The sequence below is a fragment of the Fringilla coelebs genome (genome assembly GCF_963513975.1).
Source record: "Fringilla coelebs genome assembly, chromosome: 3".
NCBI classification, from domain to species: domain Eukaryota; kingdom Metazoa; phylum Chordata; class Aves; order Passeriformes; family Fringillidae; genus Fringilla; species Fringilla coelebs.
In genome coordinates, this window is record NC_140030.1 from 510,320 (window position 1) to 534,435 (window position 24,116).

The 24,116-nt window shown below is 67.3% G+C and overlaps 1 protein-coding gene across 2 annotated transcripts in view; it reads right to left on the bottom strand.

The window, feature by feature from the left end:
- Positions 1–295: 295 nt before the first annotated feature.
- DNMT3A (DNA methyltransferase 3 alpha) overlaps positions 296–24,116 on the bottom strand; it is a 50,242-nt gene continuing 26,421 nt past the window's right edge. For both annotated transcript variants that reach the window (XM_084202817.1, XM_084202816.1), the window contains exons 6-23: positions 21,843–21,989; positions 14,924–15,139; positions 13,203–13,361; positions 12,123–12,230; positions 11,458–11,614; positions 11,180–11,332; positions 10,838–10,882; positions 9,341–9,420; positions 9,125–9,237; positions 5,204–5,387; positions 4,678–4,762; positions 4,095–4,240; positions 3,367–3,457; positions 3,125–3,273; positions 2,928–3,013; positions 2,409–2,478; positions 2,113–2,231; positions 296–1,518 (exon numbers count right to left, since the gene is read on the bottom strand). In XM_084202817.1, coding sequence (XP_084058943.1) covers positions 1,377–1,518; positions 2,113–2,231; positions 2,409–2,478; positions 2,928–3,013; positions 3,125–3,273; positions 3,367–3,457; positions 4,095–4,240; positions 4,678–4,762; positions 5,204–5,387; positions 9,125–9,237; positions 9,341–9,420; positions 10,838–10,882; positions 11,180–11,332; positions 11,458–11,614; positions 12,123–12,230; positions 13,203–13,361; positions 14,924–15,139; positions 21,843–21,989 — 2,250 coding nt within the window. In that variant the 3' untranslated portion in view covers positions 296–1,376. The remainder of the gene's footprint in view (positions 1,519–2,112; positions 2,232–2,408; positions 2,479–2,927; positions 3,014–3,124; positions 3,274–3,366; positions 3,458–4,094; positions 4,241–4,677; positions 4,763–5,203; positions 5,388–9,124; positions 9,238–9,340; positions 9,421–10,837; positions 10,883–11,179; positions 11,333–11,457; positions 11,615–12,122; positions 12,231–13,202; positions 13,362–14,923; positions 15,140–21,842; positions 21,990–24,116) is intronic.

Genomic DNA, 24,116 nt, shown 5'->3' on the forward strand with positions numbered 1-24,116 from the left:
CCGTCCCGGCTCGCCGGGGCATCGCCCCCCTGCCGCCAGCCCGGCCCCGCGGATGTAGCACCAGGGTCCGGGAGCCGCGGCCATCCCCGCGCCATGCCGAAAGCGCCCCGGCCGCGCTCCGGCACGGGCGCCGCTCCGTCCCCCCTGCCCTGCCGGCGTCCCCGCCGCCGCCCTCGGCCGGAGCCCGTCCGCGGCGCCGTGCCCCGCGCCGCCCCGGCGGGCGAGAAGCGCGGCCGGGGGGCAGCACCCCCCGCCGCCGCCGGGGCACCGGGGCACGCCCGGCGCGGGCCCTGCCGGACACCACGTACGCAGAAGAGCACCAGTACGCTGTGGGGTGGCGCCGGCGGGGCAGGGGGGCACCGCCGAGGCGCTTCCGTTCGGGACAGAAAAAGGTTATTGCATGACTCGGGATGGAGACGCTTCCGCCCGGCCGCCCCGGCCCTGCCGCTCGCTCGGAAAGGCCCGGCACGTAAGGCAACGTGGAAGCTGATGTCTCGACTCACCCCGCTGTGTAAAGCACCATTATGAAGTCAGGTTGTACAGTAGTAACAGTACCTTTTATATATATATATATCTATATCTCATATCTATCATATATATATAAACTGTAAACAAGAGGTAACAGCGGCTTCTAGGATCTGCTCTCTTCAAGGTTCCCCGTGTGGTAGGCACCCAAAATACTGTAGAAAAGGTGTGTGTGTGGTGTGTGTGTTCCCGGCCTCCCTGCCGGGTTGGCTCCATGTCACCGGAGAGCGGTGCTGGTGGAACAGAGCGAGGCGCAGCCGCCGGGGCCGGGGCCGGGCCGGCCGGGCGCTGGCGCGGACGGAGCGGAGCGGTCTCGGAGCGGGTCTCGGAGCAGAGCAGGGTCTCCTTTGCCTCCGCCTCCCTCCCCGCTGGGCTTTCCCGCTGCCGTTTCCCCCTCTCCGAGAGCAGCGCTGGCGACGGCGTCTCGTCTCGCCCCGCTGCTCCGAGAAGTGGAAACCAAACCGACGGGAAAACCCAGCCAGAAAAGAGCGGAAAATTAAAAGGTTACCCAAAAAAAAAAAAAAAAAAGGTTTTGGTTTCTTTTCTTTTTCTTCTTTTTTTTTTTTTTTCTTCAGTTTCATCGTCGCTTGTTTGCTTTCGCTGGCTTCGTCTTTTTGTTTGCTTCTTGTGGTTTTTGTTTGTTTTTAAATAGCTAAAGCTGATCCTGGGAAATTCCGGAGAGGACACCGACCCCTTTCGCTCGGGGAGACGTGTGCTGGGTTCCCGTCGGGCTGCGAAATCCCGTCTCTCTTCTGGGTGCTGACTCTTCTCTCATTCCGTGTGTTCACTTCTCATGGCGTGGATGGGTTTGTTACCGACTCGCTCCGTGTGTGGCCAGTTCCTGCCCATCTCTAAACGCAGGCAAAGTATTCCTTCAGGGGCGCGAAGAGGTGGCGGATCACCGGCACGCTCCAGGACCTGCCGAGCAGTCTCTGCCGGGCCAGGCGGCTCATGTTGGACACGTCCGTGTAGTGCACGGGGAAGCCGAACACCCTGCGGGACACAGGGGACAGGGAGGGGTCAGTGCAGCAGGCACCAGTCCTGCAGTACCTCTGTGGCATTCAGCAGCCTAAGGTAGGAAATGCCAAGTCGTGGTGAATGGGCTCAAAGCCCCTCTTCCACCTTTGGAGCCTTGCTTATCTCTCTGTAACCCTACAGGTCACTTTCCTTTAACCTTTGCCGTTGGACAATTTCTGATCCCCCTGTACCCCATATAAAGAGCTGCTTTTGCCCAGCTCGGGCAGAAGAGCTGTCCCTGGGAACCTTTGCAGAAGAATCAATAAAGACATGGCTGTGGAACCCCACACTGCCGTCTCCTCTGCCTGCCCAGGCACCTAGCAAGCTGAAGGGCCGAATTCACAATGAGCCGATAATCACTAAAGAGCTGAGATCACTTAAGCTTGCTAAGGCTGCCTGTGGCCAAGAACTGCTTGGCAGCTGGGGCAGCCTGTCCCGAACAGGGCTGTGCTGTCTGGGACCCCGCAGCCAGCTGGGGACACCCTGAACCCAGCCGAAGGTGACGTTGGCTGCGGGTCGGGGTGTGGCGTGGGCGGGAGCCAGCGCCCTGCCCGGGGCCCCCCGCCCTACCTCTCCATCTCCGTGCACCACAGGATGTCCTCCTTCTCGTTCATGAACACGGGGAAGTGCTGGTCCTTGCCCTGCTTGATGGAGTTGGAGCGAGTGGTGATGGTTCGCACTTTGCTGAACTGCAAGAGGCACGGGCTGGTCAGGCTGGGCTGGGATGGAGCCCCCAGGGCACCAGGTGGGCAACTCCCACCTGGGAGCCACCACTGATCCCTCCCGGAACCCCCACCCTGCTGCTGACAGCGCTGGGACCCCGCTCCTGCCCCTTGAGGCCCCCTCACCCCCCAGCCCGGGCTGACCTTTGCTATCCTGCCGTGCTCCAGGCACTCCTGCAGCTCCAGCTTATCATTGACGGTGGATGCGAGTGGCCTGGGGGGAACAGACGGTGGGCAGGGGGCGGCAGCACCGTGTCCCCATGCTGTCCTCCCCCACCGTGGGCACGGGGCAGGGCTCCAGCTGGGATTTGTGGGGCTCACAAGGTGGCCACGGCTTGTTTTGGGGGTGTGTGGCAGGAAATGGGCACAAAGCAATTCCTCTGGGAGCCCCTCTGTGGCCACTAGCTGTGGGCCACCACAGCCAACATCCAAGAGGGACACAAAGGACAGCTCAGTGCCACCCCCCTGGGACAGGACCAGCCACCCCAAGGGGGAACCACCACAGGTTTCCAGGGTGTGCCACCACCTCTTTGTCAGAGTCCTGCTCTTGCCCAGCCCTGACCAGGGTCGGGGACCCCCAGAGCCACAGCTGGGCTGAGGGAGGGACCAGGAGCACAGCCCACCCTCCCGGAGCCAGCCAGGGGCTCACTTTGGGCTGCTCACCTGTTCATGCCCGGCAGGTTCCCCCAGAAGTAGCGTGCCCGGTGTGCTGCAGACACTTCTTTGGCATCGATCATGACGGGATTGGACTGAGGGAGGCAGAGGGGTCACCGGGGTTAGCGCCAGTGGGGCTGGGCAGCCGTGGGGGCGGGACCCGGGGGTCCCAGGGCCGGAGGGGGGGACCCCAGGCGGGCACTGACCTCCAGGAAGCGCGAGATGTCCCTCTTGTCGCTGACGCCCATGGCCACCACGTTCTCGAAGAGCCAGAAGAAGGGCCGGTCGTCGCCCTCCTTGGGCCGGGCTTCGTGCAGCAGGCGGTAGAACTCGAAGAAGAGGCGCCCAGTGCCCTCTGCGAGGAGACAGGAGGGCTGGGCTAAGGGCTGGGGTCTCTGTCAGCCCTGGGGGGCCAGCCCCACCCCGGGGAGCCCCAGCCCTCTCCTACCGTAGAGACCCTTCCTGGCCGGGTTGACGATGGACAGGTCGTTGCAGGGGCTCCCCCCGATGACCAGATCAAAGGGGCCCCACTCCTGTATCTGCAGGAGGGAAAGGAGAGCCCAGGTGAGCCAGGCACGGCCACAGCCCGGGGCACAGGGGCACCATGGCGGCTTGGAGCCCCACGTTTCTCTTCACAGAGAAAAGCAAGGCACAGTTCTTCCCAAAAATATTTCTGGGATTCACATTCTCTGAACCTCAGAAAGAAAACACAATTCTTATCATTTGCTGTGCCCGTGTTTGTGCAAAAGTAGAATGCATTAATGAGATTGTTTACCCAAAGTCACGGTGCTTTGTTTCCTTGCCCATCAGGCCCAGGTGTGTGTGTGTGTGTCTCAGGACTGTCGGGGGACAGTCACGACATTCAGAGCAGTGTGAGCAGTTGTGTGCAGGCTTGAGTGCTTGGCAGGTTCAGTTTTAGATGTATAGAACAATACAATATAATAAAGCAATTAATTAGCCTTCTGATAAGAGAGGGAGCTCTCCTCATCATTCCTGCTTTGTCGGGGCCTTCACAGAGCAGCTAGAGTGGCCGAGCCCCCTGAGCGGGAAGGGACCCACCAGGACCACAGAGTCCAGCTCAGGACAGACTGACACCCCCAGCCTGGGCCCGAGGGCTGCCCCAAGGCCCTGGGGGGGCCCTGGTGCTGGCAGGGAGGGGGTCAGGATGGCACCTACGTGTTTCTGGGTGACGTTGCGGACGTCCCCGACGTACATGATCTTGCCCTGGTGCCTCACCATGCCCACGGTGATGGAGTCCTCGCACACCTCGGAGGCGATGTACCTGTCCACCTGGATGCCCAGGTCCTTCAGCACCAGCAGGCCTGTGGGGAGCCATGGGGAGTGGGCACAACGCACAACGGGCCCCCAGCCCCGTCCCCACCTGTGCCACCCCCAGAGCTGACCCCTTCCTGCTCGCCCCTGGTGTGTGACCCCTGGGGTGGAGCAGACAGTGGGGGCTGCCCACGGGAACACCCATATTCCTGTCCAGGGGAACACCCATATTCCTGCTCATGGGAACACCCAGGGGAACATCCACGGGAACACCCAGGGACCTGCCCAGGGGAACACCCATATTCCTGTCCAGGGGAGCACCCAGGGACCTGTCCAGGGGAACACCCATATTCCTGTCCAGGGGAACACCCATGGACCTGCCCACACCCCATGGCCTGAGACCACCAGCCCCTCTCACCCCAGCAATCAAAGCCCACATGCCCTGGTGGGACCCTGCAAGGTCCACGGGGCTGGGACCCCCACCCACCTGTGGCGATGCCATCGAAGAGCGAGAGCACCCGGATGGGCTTCCTCTTCTCAGCGGGCACCGGCGGGTACACCTTGGGGGGGTCCTGGAGCCAGGGCAGGGGGTCAGCAGGGCAAGGAGGGGCTGGGGGTCAGCAGGGATGCGCTGGGGGTGACTGGGGAAGGGCTGGGGGTCAGTGGGGCAAGGCTTGGGGGTCAGTGGGGCAAGGCTTGGGGGTCAGCGAGGAAGGGCTTGGGGTCAGTGGGTCAGGGGAGGGGCTGGGGGTCAGTGGGGAGGGGGTCAGGGCTTGAGGGTTAGCGGGGAGGGGCTGGGGGTCAGCAGAGCAGGGGCTGGGAGGGGTCAGCAGGGAGAGCTTGGGGTCAGTGGGTCAGGGGAGGGGCTGGGGGTCAGCGAGGAAGGGCTTGGGGTCAGTGAGGGGGGGCTGGGGGGTCAGTGGGGAGGGGCTGGGGGGTCAGCAGGGAGGGGCTGGGGGTCAGTGGGGATCAGCAGGGAGGGGAGGGTGGGGGTCAGTGCAGGGGGCACTCACAAACTCCTGGTCGTGGTTGTTGGCGAAGAACATCTGGAGGCGCGAGGGCCAGTCCTCGCGCCGCCGCAGCAGCCCGTAGACGCCCTTGTGGCCGCACATGTAGCAGTTCCAGGGGTCCTCCTTGATGGCCGCCTGCGCCGCCCCCGGGCCCACCAGCAGGTCCACGCACTCCACGCAGAAGCACCTGGCACGGGGGCAGCCAGGGTCAGCACGGGGCTGGTGCCAGGGCCGGGGCACCGCCGGGAGCTCGGCAGCTCCAGGGCACGACCGGGCCGTCCCCTGTGCTGGGGGCCTCAGACCGGCCCAGTCCCACCCCTGGTCTGACACCACGGGCATTGCCCAGCTCTGTGCTGGGACTGGGCACTGCCAAAGCTTGGCCCAGCCCTACAGCAGGACTGTGGCATCACCAGAACCTCCCCAGCCCTACAGCAGGACTGTGGCATCACCAGAACCTCCCCAGCCCTACAGCAGGACTGTGGCATCACTGAAACCTCCCCAGCCCTACAGCGGGACTGTGGCATCACCAGAACCCCAGAGCAGGACTGTGCCACCACCAGAACCTCCCCAGCCCCACACCACACCTGGAATCACCCAGTCCCTGTGCCAGGACTGTGGCATCACCAGAACCCCAGAGCAGGACTGCAGCATCACCAGAACATCCCCAGCCCTACAGAGGGACTGCGACTGCGGCATCACTGAAACCTCCCCAGCCCTACAGCGGGACTGTGGCATCACCAGAGCCTCCCCAGTCCCAAACCAGACCTGGCATCACCCAGTCCCTGTGCCAGGACTGTGGCATCACCAGAACCACCCCAAACCAGACCTGGCATAACCCAGAACCCCATGGCAGGACTGTGGCATCACCAGAACCACCCCAAACCAGACCTGGCATCACCAAGAACCCCAGGGCAGGACTGTGGCATCACCAGAACCTCCCCAGCCCCACACCACACCTGGAATACCCAGTCCCTGTGCCAGGACTGTGGCATCACCAGAACCACCCCAAACCAGACCTGGCACCACCCAGAACCCCATGGCAGGACCGTGCCACCACCAGAACCTCCCCAGTCCCAAACCAGACCTGGCATCACCCAGTCCCTGTGCCAGGACTGTGGCATCACCAGAGCCTCCCCAGTCCCAAACCAGACCTGGAATCACCCAGTCCCTGTGCCAGGACTGTGGCATCACCAGAACCTTCCCAGCTCCACCCAGGCAGGACCAGGGCATTGCCAAACCCCCCCAATCCCACACCTGGAGCAGAACATTACCAAACCTCCCAACCCTACACATGGAGACTGAGGCATGATTAAAACATCCCAGAGCAGGACTGGCATTATCAACAGCCCACAGCAGGAATGTGGCACCATGAAAATCTTTCCAGTCTTGCACTGGGGACATCACAAATCCTCCCAGCCCCAAACCAGGACTGGCATCACTGAAATCCTACACCAGCACTGAAGCATCACCAGAACATTCCATGCTGGGGCTGTGGCATCACCAAAACATTGCCAAGCCCCACAGCAGGACTGGCAGCACCCAATTTCCATGCCAGGTCTGCGGCACTACCAACACTTCTCTAGCTCCACATCAGGACTGGATATGAGGATATTTTGTAATGCCCATCACAAAATATCCCAGATTTGGTCCTGAGGTGAATAAATTTGGTCCAGGTAGGGGTTTAAAATGCAGACTGAGCTGCAGAGGTTGAGCTCTGGGTGGAGCCCCAGCCTGAACTGCTGAGCTTTGGAATAACAAAGAGGATGAGGAAGGGTGGCCTGGCTGGGTGAGTGGACACAGAGACCCAGCAGGAGTCCAGATAACACAACTAAGGAGATAGAGAGCTGCCTGCCAGCCAGGTGGATGCACAGCAGCTGAGGACTCTGGAGGAACAGTGGGACTTGCAGAGGGGGACACTGAGGGGACAAAACCCAGGGGTTCTTTAGTGGGGATTCCTCCTCGGAGGCACCAGCTCGGCTGTGTTTGTATTTCTGTGCCACAAATAAATGGCTTTACTGAGCAAGACATCTCAGACTGTGCCATTGGCAAGCTGGGCTGGAGCCAGTGGGGAAACAGGGTCTGGGCATGGGGCTGTGAGGAGCCCAGCTGGGCCATCTGCAGCCACAGGGCTCTGGCCACAGCGGTGACAGTCCCTGGCACTGGCAGTGTGACAGCCCAGGAGGCTCAGGAATGCTCAGACTGAGACATTTCCTTAATGCCATCACCAAATTTCCATGGCAGGACCAGAACCTCCCACAGGACTGACATCACTGACCATGGTGGGACGGTGGCATCACCATATCCTACTCAGACTGGGACATCAAAGCCTGATGTCCACGGGGACAGTGGCACCACCAGAACCTCCCTGGCACCACCATACCCTCCTGCTCTGTGCCACACACCACAGCACTGCCACAACATCCCAGCCCCAAACTAGGACTCCTATGAACTCCTATGCCAAAACTGTGGCGCCACCAAACCTTTATCAAAAGGTTTCATCACCAAAACTGCCCAGTGCCACACCAGGACCGGCATCACCAAAACACATGGCAGGAATGTGGCAACACCAAACTCGCCCAGCCTTGGGGCAGACAGGAGTGGGGCCCCAGTGGAAGCTGCCTGGTTCCAGCCCAGCCCCATGGCACCCCCAGCCAGCCCCGTGGCACCCCAGCCCCGTGGCACCCCAGCCAGCCCCGTGGCACCCCTAGGCAGCCCCAGCCCCATGGCACCCCAGCCCCATGGCACCCCAGCCAGCCCCGTGGCACCCCCAGCCCCATGGCACCCCAGCCCCGTGGCACTCCAACCCCGTGGCACCCCCAGCCAGCCCTGTGGCACCCCAACCCCGTGGCACCCCAGCCCCGTGGCACCCCCAGCCAGCCCCGTGGCACCCCAGCCAGCCCCATGGCACCCCCAGCCAGCCCCGTGGCACCCCAGCCAGCCCCGTGGCACCCCCAGCCAGCCCTGTGGCACCCCAACCCCGTGGCACCCCCGCCAGCCCCATGGCACCCCCAGCCAGCCCCGTGGCACCCCCAGCCAGCCCCATGGCACCCCCAGCCAGCCCCATGGCACCCCAGCCCCGTGGCACTCCAGCCAGCCCCGTGGCACCCCAGCCCTGTGGCACCCCCAGCCCCAGGCACCCCCAGGCAGCCCCATGGCACCCCAGCCCCGTGGCACCCCCAGCCAGCCCCGTGGCACCCCCAGCCAGCCCCGTGGCACCCCAACCCCGTGGCACCCCAGCCCGATGGCACCCCAGCCCCGTGGCACCCCAGCCAGCCCCGTGGCACCCCAGCCCCACGGCACCCCCAGCCAGCCCCGTGGCACCCCAGCCCCGTGGCACCCCAGCCAGCCCTGTGGCAGCCCCGTGGCACCCCAGCCCCGTGGCACCCCCAGGCAGCCCCGTGGCACCCCAGCCAGCCCTGTGGCACCCCAGCCAGCCCCGTGGCACCCCAGCCCCATGGCACCCCAGCCAGCCCCATGGCACCCCAGCCCCATGGCACCCCAGCCCCGTGGCACCCCAGCCCCGTGGCACCCCAGCCCCGTGGCACCCCAGGCAGCCCCGTGGCACCCCAACCCCATGGCAGCCCAGCCCCGTGGCACCCCCAGGCAGCCCCGTGGCACCCCAGCCAGCCCTGTGGCAGCCCCGTGGCACCCCAACCCCGTGGCACCCCCAGGCAGCCCCGTGGCAGCTCCAGCCTGTCGCACCCCCAGCCAGCCCCGTGGCACCCCAACCCCATGGCAGCCGAGCCCCATGGCACCCCAGCCCCGTGGCACCCCCAGCCAGCCCCGTGGCACCCCAGCCCCGTGGCACCCCAGCCCGATGGCACCCCAGCCCCGTGGCACCCCAGCCCCATGGCACCCCCAGGCAGCCCCATGGCACCCCAGCCCTGTGGCACCCCCAGGCACCCCCAGGCAGCCCCGTGGCACCTGCAGCAGTTGTTGTTGCCACACATGAGGACCTCCCGGCCGCCGCAGCAGATGGTGCAGTAGGACTGGTAGCCATCGTCGTCGTACTGGTAGGCGCACTCCAGGAAGCAGTTCTGGGGACAGACGGGGTGTCACCGCGGGCCTGGGGACGCTGGGGACCCCAGCTCAGGGTAGGGCACGCCCTGTGAGCCCCCCAGGCCGTGCCCCACACCGTACCTTGCAGTTTTGGCACATCCCCCCAATGAACAGAGGGTGCTCCAGGGTCACGTTGAGGCTCCCGCAGGAGATGCAGATGTCTGGGGGAGAAGGGGAGACATCGCCCTGGCACCCCACACAGCATGGGGACACCCCAAACCACCACCCTGGCACCCCACACAGCATGGGGACACCCCAAACCACCACCCTAGCACCCCACACCAGCATGGGGACACCCCAAACCACCACCCTGGCACCCCACACCAGCATGGGGACACCCCAAACCACCACCCTGGCACCCCACACAGCATGGGGACACCCTGATCCATGGCCTGGCACCCCATGCCAGTGTGGTGGGGACACCCTGACCCATGGCCTGGCACCCCACACCAGTATGGGGACACCCCAAACCACCACCCTGGCACTCCACCCAGCGTAGGGACACCCTGACCCATGGCCCTGGCACCCCATGCCAGCCTGGTGGGGACACCCTGACCCATTGCCCTGGCACCCCATGCCAGCCTGGTGGGGACACCCTGACCCATGGCCTGGCACCCCATGCCAGCGTGGTGGGGACACCCTGACCCATGGCCTGGCACCCCATGCCAGCGTGGTGGGGACACCCTGACCCATGGCCTGGCACCCCATGCCAGCGTGGTGGGGACACCCTGACCCATGGCCTGGCACCCCATGCCAGCGTGGTGGGGACACCCCAAACCACCACCCTGGCACTCCACCCAGTGTAGGGACACCCTGACCCATGGCCCTGGCACCCCATGCCAGCCTGGTGGGGACACCCCAACCCACTGCCCTGGCACCCCATGCCAGCGTGGTGGGGACAGTGACCCCTGTCCTGCAGTCCCCAGGACACGCTCACCCCACGCTGGGGTCACAGCAGAGCTGGTGACCAGCAGACAGGGCTCCCACTGCCCTCCAGCCCCACCCCAGACTCCCAACAGCCCTAGGCAGCATCCTGGGGGTCCCTGCCACCACCCAGGGTGGGCCCTGCCACCATCCAGGGTGGGCCACTGCCACCTCACAGCTGCTGCCCCTCACCCAGCCAGGCTGAGGGGTGGGACAAGCCTGGCCTTCTTCCCTTGAGCTGCCCCACAGCCCTGTGTGCCCCCCGTGCCCTGACGTGCCCAGACAGGCAGGGACAGACCCCCAGCCCAGGCAGGCAGGGACAGAGCCCCCAGCCCGTCCCTGGGTGCAGATGTGCTCAGGCAGGGACAGCCCCCCCAGCCCAGGCAGGCAGGGACAGCCCCCCCCAGCCCATCCCCTGGTGCAGGACATGCCCAGGCAGGCAGGGACAGAGCCCCCAGCCCAGGCAGGCAGGGACAGAGCCCCCAGCCCAGGCAGGGACAGCCCCCCAGCCCATCCCTGGGTTCAGGACATGCCCAGACAGGCAGGGACAGAGCCCCCAGCCCGTCCCTGGGTGCAGGATGTGCTCAGGCAGGCAGGGACAGCCCCCAGCCCATCCATCCCCCTGGTGCAGGACGTGCCCAGCCCCGCACTCACCCTCGATGTTCCTGCACTTCTGCCGCACCTCGTACACCAGCCGCTCTGGGGGAGCAGGGGAACAGTCAGGGGCTGCCCCAGGTAGTGGGGGGAAAGGAGAGACCCCGGGAGGGAGGGAGGGAGGGAGGGAGGGAGGGATGGACCCCCCGGGGGAGCAGGGGGAGCGGCTCTCGTCCCCCAGCCCCAGGGAGGAGGGGGCAGCCCGGCGGTACCTCGGGTGCGCCCCAGCCCGCAGGGAGCCCGGCAGAGCAGCCCCAGGGAGGAGGAGGAGGGCAGCCCGGCGGTACCCAGGGCAGAGCAGCCCCCAGGGAGGAGGAGGAGGAGGAGGGCAGCCCGCGGTACCTCGGGTGCGCTCGTCGATGATCTCCTTGACCTTGGGCTTCTCCTGCGTTGTGCTTTTGCGGGGCTTCTTGGCGGGCGGGGGCGGCGCGTAGGCGGCTGCTTCGGGTTCCACCCACATCTCCGTGTAAACTTCTTTGTAGGGGTTCCTCTCCTCTGTGGGCCACCGGAGCTGCCATCAGCGGGGTCCCCCACCGGGGCACACCGGCAGGGTCCCCCCCCCAGCAGGGTCACCTCCCCGCCCAGGCCCGCCCCGGGCGCCGTCCCCGGTCCCAGCCCACCTTCGGGGGGCTCCAGCCCCTTGGGCCCCGAGGGCTGGAAGCCGCCCAGGGCCCACTCGATCATCTGCTTGTTCTGGATCTCCACCACCTTGGACGTGTCGGTCTCGTCGTTCTCGGGGCACGCGGGGAAGATCTTCCCGGCCCGGCTGCTGGCCACCTGGGGGGGCAGGTGTCACCGGCCCATCCTCGGGGTCCCCGAGGCTGCTCCCCCACTGCCCAGCCCGGCAGCCCCAGCCCCGGGGGCACCAGCACGGTCAGGAACCTCCACACGGCCCCCCCAAAGCCAGGGTCCCCCCCAGCCTGGGACAGCTGACACACATGTCCTTAGGGGTCCCCCACACCCCCGTGCTTTTTGAGAGACCTCCAGGTGGGGCAGGAACGGAGGCAGGGCCGGGTCCTGGCAGGGTGGAGAGGGAGCTGCTGCTTCCCCAGTGTCCTGGGATGTCCCCTTGGCTCAGCAGTGTCCCCAGGGCTCAGCAGTGTCCCCAGGGCTCAGCAGTGTCCCCCGGGCTCAGCAGTGTCCCCAGGGCTCGGCAGTGTCCCCCCTGGCTCGGCAGTGTCCCCAGGGCTCGGCAGTGTCCCCCCTGGCTCAGCAGTGTCCCCCCTGGCTCAGCAGTGTCCCCAGGGCCCAGCAGTGTCCCCAGGGCTCAGCAGTGTCCCCTCACCTGCAGCACCTCGTAGATGGCCTTGCGGTACATGGGCTGCTTGTTGTAGGTGGCCTGGTGGAAGGCGCTGGCAAAGGAGCTCAGGGGCAGCAGCTTCTCCACGCACACCTGGGGACACACGGGAGGTGGCCATGGGGACACCGCCGTCACCCGCTGTCACCCTGGGGTGCCACCTACCCCCGAAGGGTGTCACCTACCCCCGAGGGGTGTCACTCCCCCCGAGGGGTGTCACCTCCCCCCGAGGGGTGTCACTCCCCCCGAGGGGTGCCACCTGCCCCCGAGGGGTGTCACCTCCCCCCGAGGGGTGTCACTCCCCCCGAGGGGTGTCACCTCCCCCCGAGGGGTGTCACTCCCCCCGAGGGGTGCCACCTCCCCCCGAGGGGTGTCACTCACCACCGAGGGGTGTCACCTCCCCCCGAGGGGTGTCACTCCCCCCGAGGGGTGCCACCTCCCCCCGAGGGGTGTCACTCACCACCGAGGGGTGCCACCTCCCCCCGAGGGGTGTCACTCCCCCCGAGGGGTGCCACCTACCCCCGAGGGGTGTCACTCCCCCCGAGGGGTGCCACCTCCCCCCGAGGGGTGTCACCTCCCCCCGAGGGGTGTCACTCCCCCCGAGGGGTGTCACTCACCACCGAGGGGTGTCACTCACCCCCGAGGGGTGTCACTCCCCCCGAGGGGTGTCACTCCCCCCGAGGGGTGTCACTCACCCCCGAGGGGTGTCACCTCCCCCCGAGGGGTGTCACTCCCCCCGAGGGGTGTCACTCACCACCGAGGGGTGTCACTCACCCCCGAGGGGTGTCACTCCCCCCGAGGGGTGTCACTCCCCCCGAGGGGTGTCACTCACCACCGAGGGGTGTCACTCACCCCCGAGGGGTGTCACTCCCCCCGAGGGGTGTCACTCCCCCCCGAGGGGTGTCACTCACCCCCGAGGGGTGTCACTCCCCCCGAGGAGTGCCACCTCCCCCCGAGGGGTGCCACCTCCCCCCGAGGGGTGTCACTCACCCCCGAGGGGTGTCACTCCCCCCGAGGAGTGCCACCTCCCCCCGAGGGGTGTCACTCCCCCCGAGGGGTGTCACTCACCACCGAGAACTTGCCGTCGCCGAACCACATGACCCAGCGGGTGCCCTCGGCGGCGCGGGAGCGGCCGGTCATCCACCAGGACACGATGCGGCCGGGCCACCAGGAGAAGCCGCGCAGCTTGCCCCACACCAGCTCGCCGATCCCGAAACCGCGGCCGTCCTGCGGGCAGGGCAGGGCAGGGCACGGGGCGGGGTCAGCGCGGGGCCGCCGCCACCGGGACCGCCACCGGGACCGGGCCCGCCCGGTGCCTCCCGCCCCGCCGGCTGGAGCCGCAGGGGAGGCACGGCCGGGTCCTGGCAGGGTGCAGAGGGAGCTGCTGCTCCCCGAGATGGAGCCAGTGCCCTGGGATGTCCCAGTGCCCTGGGATGTCCCCCCACGGCTCGGCAGTGTCCTCATGGCTCGGCAGTGTCCCCGTGTCTCAGCAGTGTCCCCATGTCTCAGCAGTGTCCCCCCGTGTCTCAGCAGTGTCCCCGTGTCTCAGCAGTCCCCGTGTCCCCCCCATGGCTCGGCAGTGTCCTCATGGCTCGGCAGTGTCCCCGTGTCTCAGCAGTGTCCCCCCATGTCTCAGCAGTGTCCCCCCATGTCCCAGCAGTGTCCCCATGGCTCAGCAGTGTCCCCCCGTGTCTCAGCAGTGTCCCCATGGCTCAGCAGTGTCCCCCCCATGTCTCAGCAGTGTCCCCCCCATGTCTCAGCAGTGTCCCCATGGCTCAGCAGTGTCCCCCCCATGTCTCAGCAGTGTCCCCCCCGTGTCTCAGCAGTGTCCCCATGTCTCAGCAGCGTCCCCCCCCATGTCTCAGCACTGTCCCCCGATGTCCCAGCAGTGTCCCCATGTCCCGGCAGTGTCCCCATGTCCCGGCAGTGTCCCCCCATGTCCCGGCAGTGTCCCCATGTCCCGGCAGTGTCCCCCCATGTCCCGGCAGTGTCCCCCCGTGTCTCAGCAGTGTCCCCATGGCTCAGCAGTGTCCCCCTATGTCTCAGCAGTGTCCCCTCCATGTCTCGGCAGTGTCCCCCCATGTCTCAGCACTGTCCCCGTGTCTCAGCAGTGTCCCCCCGTGTCTCAGCACTGTCCCCGTGTCTCAGCAGTGTCCCCATGTCTCAGCAGTGTCCCCCCCCATGTCTCAGCAGTGTCCCCCCGTGTCTCAGCACTGTCCCCCCGTGTCTCAGCAGTGTCCCCCCCCGTGTCTCAGCAGTGTCCCCATGTCTCAGCAGTGTCCCCCCCCATGTCTCAGCAGTGTCCCCCCGTGTCTCAGCACTGTCCCCCCGTGTCTCAGCAGTGTCCCCCCCCGTGTCTCAGCAGTGTCCCCATGGCTCAGCAGTGTCCCCCCCATGTCTCAGCAGTGTCCCTACGTCTCAGCAGTGTCCCCATGTCTCAGCAGTGTCCCCCCATGTCTCAGCACTGTCCCCCCATGTCTCAGCACTGTCCCCCCATGGCTCAGCAGTGTCCCCCCATGGCTCAGCAGTGTCCCCCCCATGTCCCAGCAGTGTCCCCCCATGTCCCAGCAGTGTCCCCCCATGCAGTGTCCCCATGTCCCAGCAGTGTCCCCATGTCTCACCAGTGTCCCCCCCCGTGTCTCAGCAGTGTCCCCGTGTCTCGGCAGTGTCCCCTCCATGTCTCGGCAGTGTCCCCCCGTGTCTCAGCAGTGTCCCCCCATGTCTCAGCAGTGTCCCCTCCATGTCCCAGCAGTGTCCCCGTGTCTCGGCAGTGTCCCCAGGGCCCTCACCTCGTACTCGGGCTCGTCGTCGGCGGACTTGGAGGCGTTCTTGTCGCCGGCCTCGGCCACGGCGGGCTCGGGCGTGGTGGCCACGCTGGGCGAGGCGGGGTCGGTGGGCTGCTGCGGCCCGGGCGGCGGGCTGGCCTCCTCCTCCTTCTGCGCCTCGGCCCGCGCCGGCTCCTCCACCACGTTCATCACGGCGATCACCTTGGCCTTCTTCTCGGCCTGCGGGCACGGCACGGCTCGGCACGGCTCGGCACCGGGGCACGGCTCGGCACCGGGGCACGGCACGGCACCGGGGCACGGCACGGCACGGCTCGGCACGGCTCGGCACCGGGGCACGGCACGGCACCGGGGCACGGCACGGCATGGCACGGCACGGCCCCGGGGCACGGCACGGCATGGCACGGCACGGCACCGGGGCACGGCACGGCACGGCTCGGCACCGGGGCACGGCACCGGGGCACGGCACGGCACGGCACGGCACGGCACGGTCCCGGGGCACGGCACGGCTCGGCACGGCTCGGCACCGGGGCACGGCACGGCACCGGGGCACGGCACGGCACGGCTCGGCATGGCTCGGCACCGGGGCACGGCACGGCATGGCACGGCCCCGGGGCACGGCACGGCACGGCACGGCACGGCATGGCACGGTCCCCGGGCACGGCACGGCACGGCACGGCTCGGCACCGGGGGAGCCCGCCGCGGGGCTGCCGGCCGGCGCCCGTGCCTGACCCTCGGAACTTACCCCGGGGCCTATGCCAGGATCCCCGAGCCCGCCCCGGTACCCTCGGTGCTTATCCCGGGACCCCCCGAGCCCATCCCGGGACCCCGGGGCCCATGCCAGGACCCCCGAGCTCATCCCGGTACCCTCGGTGCTTATCCCGGTACCCCCCGAGCCCATCCCGGTACTCCCCGAGCTCATCCCGGTACCCTCGGTGCTTATCCCGGTACCCTCGGTGCTTATCCCGGCACTCCCCGAGCCCATCCCGGTACCCTCCGTGCTTATCCCGGTACCCTCTGTGCTTATCCCGGTAACCCCCGAGCCCATCCCGGTACTCCCCGAGCTCATCCCGGTACCCTCGGTGCTTATCCCGGTACCCTCGGTGCTTATCCCGGCACTCCCCGAGCCCATCCCGGTACCCTCCGTGCTTATCCCGGTACCCTCTGTGCTTATCCCGGTAACCCCCGAGCCCATCCCGGTACCCCCGAGCCCGTCCCGGTACCCCCGAACCCATCCCGGTACCCTCTGTGCTCATCCCGCTATCCCCCGAGCTCATCCAGGTACCCTCTGTGCTTTTCCCGGTACCCCCGAGCCCATCCCGGTACCCCCGAGCCCATCCCGGCACCCTCACATCTCATCCCGGTCCATGTCACCCTCTCCCCCCTCGAGCCCCCCGGCCCCGGCGGGATCTCCCCGTGGGCCCGGCCCGCGGTGGTGCCGGTGCCGGTATCGGTGCCGGTGCCGCTCACGTACCCGCGGGACCGGCGGGGCCCGGGCCGGGGCGGAACGCGCGGAGCCGGAACGCGCGGAGCCGGCCGGGCCGGTGCGGGTCAGCCCGGCGGCCCTTTGTCTGGGCCCCGGGTCACGTGGTGCCTCCCGGCCCGGCTGGTTGGCTGCGCCGGGGGGCGGGGGGGGGGCGCGCGGGGGGCACGGGCCGGACCGGAACCGAAGTGGAACCGAAAGGGCCCGAGTGGAACCGAGCGGAACCGAGCGGAGCCGAGCAAAACCGGAGTGACCGAGAGGAGCCGAAGAGACCCGAGCGGCGCCCGGGCCGGACCCGAACGGAACGGGGCGAAACCGAAGGCACCGGGCAGAACCGAAAGGTTCGAGACGAACCGAGCGGAACCGAGCGGAGCCGAGAAGAACGGAGGCAGCCGAGCGGCCTCCGGGCCGGATCCGAGCGGTCCCGAGTAGAACCGAACGGTTCCGAACAGAAGGGAACGAAGCCGAGCGGGCTCCCGGCACGGAACCGAACGGCCCCGAGCGCTCCGGCCCGGTCCCGCTTGCCCCGTGTCCTCCCGGTGTGGCCCCGGTGTCCTCCCGGTGTGGCCCCGGTCCCCGTGCCGGCGCTCCCCTCCCGGCCCCGCTGTCCCGCCGGTGCCCCGGTGCCGGCCCGGCCCTCCCGGTACTCACGGGCCGTGCTCCGCTCCGGGCTGGGCTGCGCCGCACGCCGCGGGGCCGCTCCCGCTGCCTTTTGTCCCGGGGCCGCGGCCCCCCGGCCTTTGTGCGGAGCGCCGGGACGGGGCGGGGGCGGCGGCGCCCCGGGGGCCTCGCCCCGCACGGCTGGAGCCGCCCCCGCCCCCCGCACCAGTGTCCCCAGTGCCACCGGCTGGGACTGGGGGGGTGGGGGGGGACACCGTCCGGCTGCACCGGCCGGACCCGGCAGGATGGACACGGTGTGCGGTCACACTGCCCGGTCCGGCCCGGTACGGACACCGGTCTGCGGTCACACTGCCCGGTCCGGCCCGGTACGGACACCGGTCTGCGGTCACACTGCCCGGTCCGGCCCAGTACGGACACCGGTCTGCGGTCACTCTGCCCGGTCCGGCCCGGTACGGACACCGGTCTGCGGTCACACTGCCCGGTCCGGCCCGGTACGGACACCGGTCTGCGGTCACTCTGCCCGGTTTGGCTCAGTACAAACACCGGTCTGCGGTCACACTGCCCAGTTCAGCCCGGTACGGACACTGGTCAGCGGTCACTCTGCCCAGTTCAGCCCAGTACAAACACCGGTCTGCGGTCACACTGCCCAGTTCAGCCCAGTACAGTCACTGGTCTGTGGTCACTCTGCCCAGTTCAGCCCAGTACAAACACCGGTCTGCGGTCACTCTGCCCAGTTCAGCCCAGTTCAGTCACTGATCTGTGGTCACTCTGCCCAGTTCAGCCCAGTACAAACACCGTTCTGCAATCACTCTGCCCAGTTCAGCCCAGTTCAGTCACTGGTCTGCAGTCACTCTGCCCAGTTCAGCCCAGTTCAGCCCAGTTCAGTCACTGGTCTGTGGTCACACTGCCCAGTTCAGCCCAGTACAGTCACTGGTCTGCGGTCACTCTGCCCAGTTCAGCCCAGTACAAACACCGGTCTGTGGTCACTCTGCCCAGTTCAGCCCAGTTCAGTCACTGGTCTGTGGTCACTCTGCCCAGTTCAGCCCAGTTCAGTCACTGGTGCGGGGCTGGTACCAGCCCGCTGTCCCGGTTCGACCCGGTACGGACGGGACACGCTCGGCTCCCTGCAGCCCGGGACAGGCCCTGCCCCCCCGTGCCCTGCCAGCCCCGGTGTCCCCGGTGTCCCCGGTGTGCCCGGTGTCCCGGGGGTCCCCCCACGCGGTGCCTCAGGGACCCCTCTGTGTGCAAAGGGGGGTGGTGTCACCCCGGGGGTCGGCGGGACCCCTGCCCTGCCCCCCCTGCTCGAGGGTCCCCGGACCACCGCCTCATCCCGGAGGGACCGCAAGGGACGCTGAGCACGGCGGTGCCCCGGTGCCACCCCGGGGACACCCCGCTTCCTCCCGCCCAGCTCGGGCTTTGAGGACCTGCCACGTTTGGGGACACGAGTGGCCCTGGGCCAAGGACACGGGGTGGGTGACACCCGAGTGTCCTGGGGCAGGGTCACAGCGGGGCCTCGTGTCCCCCCCTCGGTGCCGATCCCGCCGGGGCCCCGCTCTGCCCGCCCGGGGGGACAGGAAATGTCCCATCGCCGGTCGTTAAGGGACATTGTCTGGATGTGCCGCTGGACAATTGTCCCAAGCGATCTGCCCCGGGGCCAGCGGCAGCTCCGGCAGCCCTGTCTGCCCCCACCGCGATCCTCAGCTCCATCCCCCATCCCTGTCCCTGCCTCATCTTCATCTTCATTCCATCCCCATGCCCATCCCCATTCCATCCCCATCCCCCATCCCTGTCCCTGCTCACCCCCACCCTCATCTTCATCTTCATTCCACCTGCATCCCCATCCCCATTCCATCCCCATCCCCATCCCCAATCCCTGTCCCTGCTCACCCCCACCCTCATCTTCATCTTCATTCCACCTGCATTGCCATCCCCATCCCCATCCCCATCCCCATCCCCCATCCCTGTCCCTGCCTCACCCCCACCCTCATCTTCATCTTCATTCCATCACCATCCCCATCCCCCATCCCTGTCCCTGCCTCATCTTCATCTTCATTCCATCCCCATCCCCATCCCCATCCCCATCCCCATCCCCATCCCCATCCCCATTCCATCCCCATCCCCATCCCCCATCCCTGTCCCTGCTCACCCCCACCCTCATCTTCATCTTCATTCCACCTGCATCCCCATCCCCATCCCCATTCCCATCCCCATCCCACCCCATTCCCTGTCCTTGCCTCCCCTCCAATCCTCATCCCCCTCTTTCTCCCATTCCCCATCCCCTCTCCATCCCCTCTCCATCCCCTCTCCATCCCATCCCATCCCATCCCATCCCATCCCATCCCATCCCATCCCATCCCATCCCATCCCATCCCATCCCATCCCATCCCATCCCATCCCATCCCATCCCATCCCATCCCATCCCATCCCATCCCATCCCATCCCATCCCATCCCATCCCATCCCATCCCATCCCATCCCATTCCCTCCTTCATCCCTTGCCCCATCCCCTTCATCTTCATCCCAACCCCATGGTCCCACCTCTGTCCCCATCTCCACAGCTGGCACGGGGTGGGGGGTCCCAGCCTGGACATGAGAGGGACAGCGCCTGCCCTGGGTGTCCCTGTCCCTGTCCCCAGGTGTCCGTGTCACTGCACTGACCCTGGGTGTCCCTGTCCCTGTCCCCAGGTGTCTGTGTCACTGCACTGACCCTGGGTGTCCCTGTGTCTGTGTCTGTGTCCGTGTCACTGCATGACCCTGGGTGTCCCTGTCCCCAGGTGTCCGTGTCACTGCACTGGCCCTGGGTGTCCCTGTCCCTGTGTCCGTGTTACTGCACTGATCCTGGGTGTCCCTGTGTCTGTGTCACTGCACTGGCCCTGGGTGTCCCTGTCCCTGTCCCCAGGTGTCCGTGTCACTGCACTGACCCTGGGTGTCCCTGTCCCCAGGTGTCCGTGTCACTGCACTGACCCTGGGTGTCCCTGTCCCTGTGTCTGTGTCACTGCACTGACCCTGGGTGTCCCTGTCCCTGTCCCTGTGTCTGTGTCACTGCACTGACCCTGGGTGTCCCTGTCCCCAGGTGTCCGTGTCACTGCACTCACCCTGGGTGTCCCTGTCCCTGTGTCTGTGTCACTGCACTGACCCTGGGTGTCCCTGTCCCCAGGTGTCTGTGTCACTGCACTGACCCTGGGTGTCCCTGTCCCTGTGTCTGTGTCACTGCACTGATCCTGGGTGTCCCTGTCCCTGTGTCCGTGTCACTGCGCTCACCCTGGGTGTCCCTGTCCCTGTCCCTGTGTCACTGCACTGACCCTGGGTGTCCCTGTCCCTGTCCCTGTGTCACTGCACTGACCCTGGGTGTCCCTGTCCCCATGCCAGCTGCTCCCCTCAGAGGCTCAGGGGTGAGGAAGAGGAGGCCAGGCTGGAGGGGGCTGGGTTGTCCCTGTGCCCACGGTAGTGGGGTTGGTGACCCCAGCTGAGACAGACGGTGGGGAGTGTCCCCAGAGGGGGACATGGGCAGTGGGTGGCACAGAGGGGGTGACCCCAGCAGCTGTGGATGGCCACTGGGCCACCAGCCAGCTCTGCTCCCCAAAATCACGGCCCAGGGGTGACCAGTGACAGCTCTGGAGGCCCTCGAGGGAAGGGGGCACACCCTGTGCCCTGTGGGACACTGAACGTGCCAGATGTGCCCCGTGCCCCATGGGGACACTGTGGCCCTGCCAGCCATGCCCTGTGCCCCATGGGGACACCGTGGCCATGCCAGCCATGCCCTGTGGGACACTGTGAATGTACCAGCTGTGCCCTGTGCTCCATGGGGACACTGTGAATGTACCAGCTGTGCCCTGTGCTCCATGGGGACACTGTGAGTGTACCAGCTGTGCCCCGTGCCCCATGGGGACACTGTGGCCCTGCCAGCCATGCCCTGTGCCCCATGGGGACAGCGTGGCCGTGCCAGCCATGCCCTGTGCCCTGTGGGACACTGTGAATGACCAGCTGTGCCCTGTGCCCCATGGGGACACCGTGGCCATGCCAGCCATGCCCTGTGCCCTGTGGGACACTGTGAGTGTACCAGCTGTGCCCCGTGCCCCATGGGGACACTGTGGCCCTGCCAGCCATGCCCTGTGCCCCACGGCATGGCCTGGCCATGCCCAGTGTGACACCCTGGCTGTGCCACCGTCCCTGTGGGTGCCAGCAGGAGGGTGCTTGGCAGCAGGGCTACAAATAGTGCCAAGGAGGTGGCACAAGGGGACACACTGCCAGGGAGACCCCGCTGGCAGTGGGGACAATGCTGAGAAGGGGTGAGGGGTGTGATGGGGACCCAGGGCACCCCCAGAGCCCCTGTCCCTGCTGCCCACGGCCGTGCCGTGCCCTTGCCGGGCTCCCACCACGAGCCCGGCTGCGTCACACGCCGGTTCCCCGGGAAACCGGCAGGAACGGGCGGCACATCCCGCGGGAGAAGCACCGGCTGCTGCCCGCGGCTGCCGAGAGAGGGCGGCCCCGGGGGCACGGGGCGAGGAACGGAGCCGGGGGGACAGGCTCCGGTGCAGCGGGGCAGACACCACCGGCAGCACGGAGCAGCCTCTGCACCAGCCCCGGGGCACGGCCACGCCAGCGTGCCCCGTGTGCCCACCCGAGCCCCGTGGGCACTGAGCGTCCCGTGTGTGCCCGGCCAGCCCCAGCCTGGGCTTTGTGCCACCATCCCCCGTGTGCCCACCCCGCCGGTGCCAGCCCGGGCTCGGTGCCACCGTCCCCCTGTGCCCACCCCGCCAGTGCCAGCCCGGGCTCGGTGCCACCGTCCCCCTGTGCCCACCCCGCCGGTGCCAGCCCTCACCTCCCTCTTCCAGCGGGCCAGCCACTCGTCGCGTTTCCTCTTGCTGATGTAGTAGGGGTCCCCGGCCTGGAAGGTGTGCCGCTGCATCGGCCGCTGCCGCAGGCTCGACTCCCAGCCCAGCCCGCCGCGGAGCCGCCCGCGCGAGCCCTGCGGGGACACAGGGGTCAGGGCACTGCCAGGGGGACAGCACGGGGGTCAGGGCACTGCCAGGGGGACAGCACGGGGGTCAGGGCACTGCCAGGGGGACAGCACAGGGGTCAGGGCACTGCCAGGGGGACACAGGGGTCAGGGCACTGCCAGGGGGACAGCACGGGGACACAGCAGAGGGGACACGGCAGAGGGGAGAGAGCGGGGTCAGGGCACTGCCAGGGCCTGCCAGGGCCACGCTTGGGGACAGCACGGGGGACACGGCACAGGGCACAGGGGACACGGCACAGGGGAGAGAGCGGGGTGAGGGCACTGCCAGGGCCTGCCAAGGGCCGTGCTTGGGGACATGGCACAGGGGACACAGCACAGGGGAGAGAGCAGGGTCAGGGCACTGCCAGGGCCTGCCAGGGCCGTGCTTGGGGACAGCGCGGGGGACACGGCACAGGGGACACGGCACAGGGGACACGGCACAGGGGACACGGCACAGGGCTCACAGCACAGGGGACACAGCACAGGGACACAGCACAGGGGACAGCACAGGGACACAGCAGAGGGGCACAGCACAGGGGACAGCACAGGGCACAGGACACAGCACAGGGACACAGCACAGGGCACAGGGACACAGAACAGGGCACAGGGACACAGCACAGGGACACAGCACAGGGACACAGCACAGGGCACAGCACAGGGACACAGCACAGGGCACAGGGACACTGCACAGGGACACTGCACAGGGCACAGGGACACAGCACAGGGCACAGGGACACAGCACAGGGACACAGCACAGGGACACAGCACAGGGCACAGCACAGGGACACAGCAGAGGGCACAGCAGAGGGGCACAGCAGAGGGACACAGCAGAGGGGACACAGCAGAGGGGCACAGGGCACAGGGCACAGCACAGGGACACAGCACAGGGCACAGGGCACAGCACAGGGACACAGCACAGGGCACAGCACAGGACACAGCACAGGGCACAGGGACACAGCACAGGGACACAGCACAGGGACACAGCACAGGGCACAGGGCACAGCACAGGGACACAGCACAGGGACACAGCACAGGGCACAGGGACACAGCACAGGGCACAGCACAGGGCACAGGACAGGGACACAGCACAGGGACACAGAACAGGGCACAGGACACAGCAGAGGGGACACAGCGGAGCTGCCCAGGGGTCTGTGGGGGGCACACCTCGGGCGTGAGGAGATGGGCGAGGGGGACACTGCCTGCCTGGGCACATGTGGGGACATGAATGTGGCCTGGCACCGGGACCTGGTGTCCAGAGGTGTGATACTGGGCAGAAGTTCTTCCCAGTGGGGTGGTGACACCCTGGCACAGGGTGCCCAGAGATGCCCTGGGAGTGCTCCAGGACAGACAGGACACGGCTCGGACCAGCTTGGTCTATGAAGCTGTCCCTCCATGGATGAGCTCTGAGGTCCCTCCCAGCCCAAACCAGTCTGGGATTCCACGACCTGGCTGCCACGGCATCACAGCTGCACCCCGGTGGGCACCACCCAGGCACGGATGCACCCCACAGCAGATCCGACACACTGTGCTCAGGGAAGCGAGGGAACTGGGGAGGGGGCTCAGCCTGGGCAGGCACCATCCCCTGCAGGGCTGGAGGGACTCACCTGGCACCTGCCAGGGCCACCTGGTCCCCAGCACTGTGCCAGTGCTGCCCGGGGTCTGGCTGTGTGGCCTGGCAGCCCAGGACCCCCTGGGACACCCACCCCGTGGGGAAGGGAGCCCCACTGCTGCCCCATGGGGCTGAGGGAGCAGGGGGAGATGGTGCCCGTGGGCAGGGGAGCACCAACTGCCTGCTGGGCTGGGGGCTGTGCCCATCTCCTGGGTGAGCTGTGCCCATCTCCAGGGTGAGCTGTGGGGCTGTGCCCATCTCCTGAGTGGGCTGTGGGGCTGTGCCCCTCTCCTGGGTGTGCTGTGGGGCTGTGCCCATCTCCTGGGATGGGCTGTGGGGCTGTGCCCCTCTCCTGGGTGAGCTGTGGGGCTGTGCCCATCTCCTGGGGTGAGCTGTGCCCATCTCCTGGGGTGTGCTGTGGGGCTGTGCCCATCTCCTGGGATGGGCTGTGGGGCTGTGCCCATCTCCTGGGATGTGGGGCTGTGCCC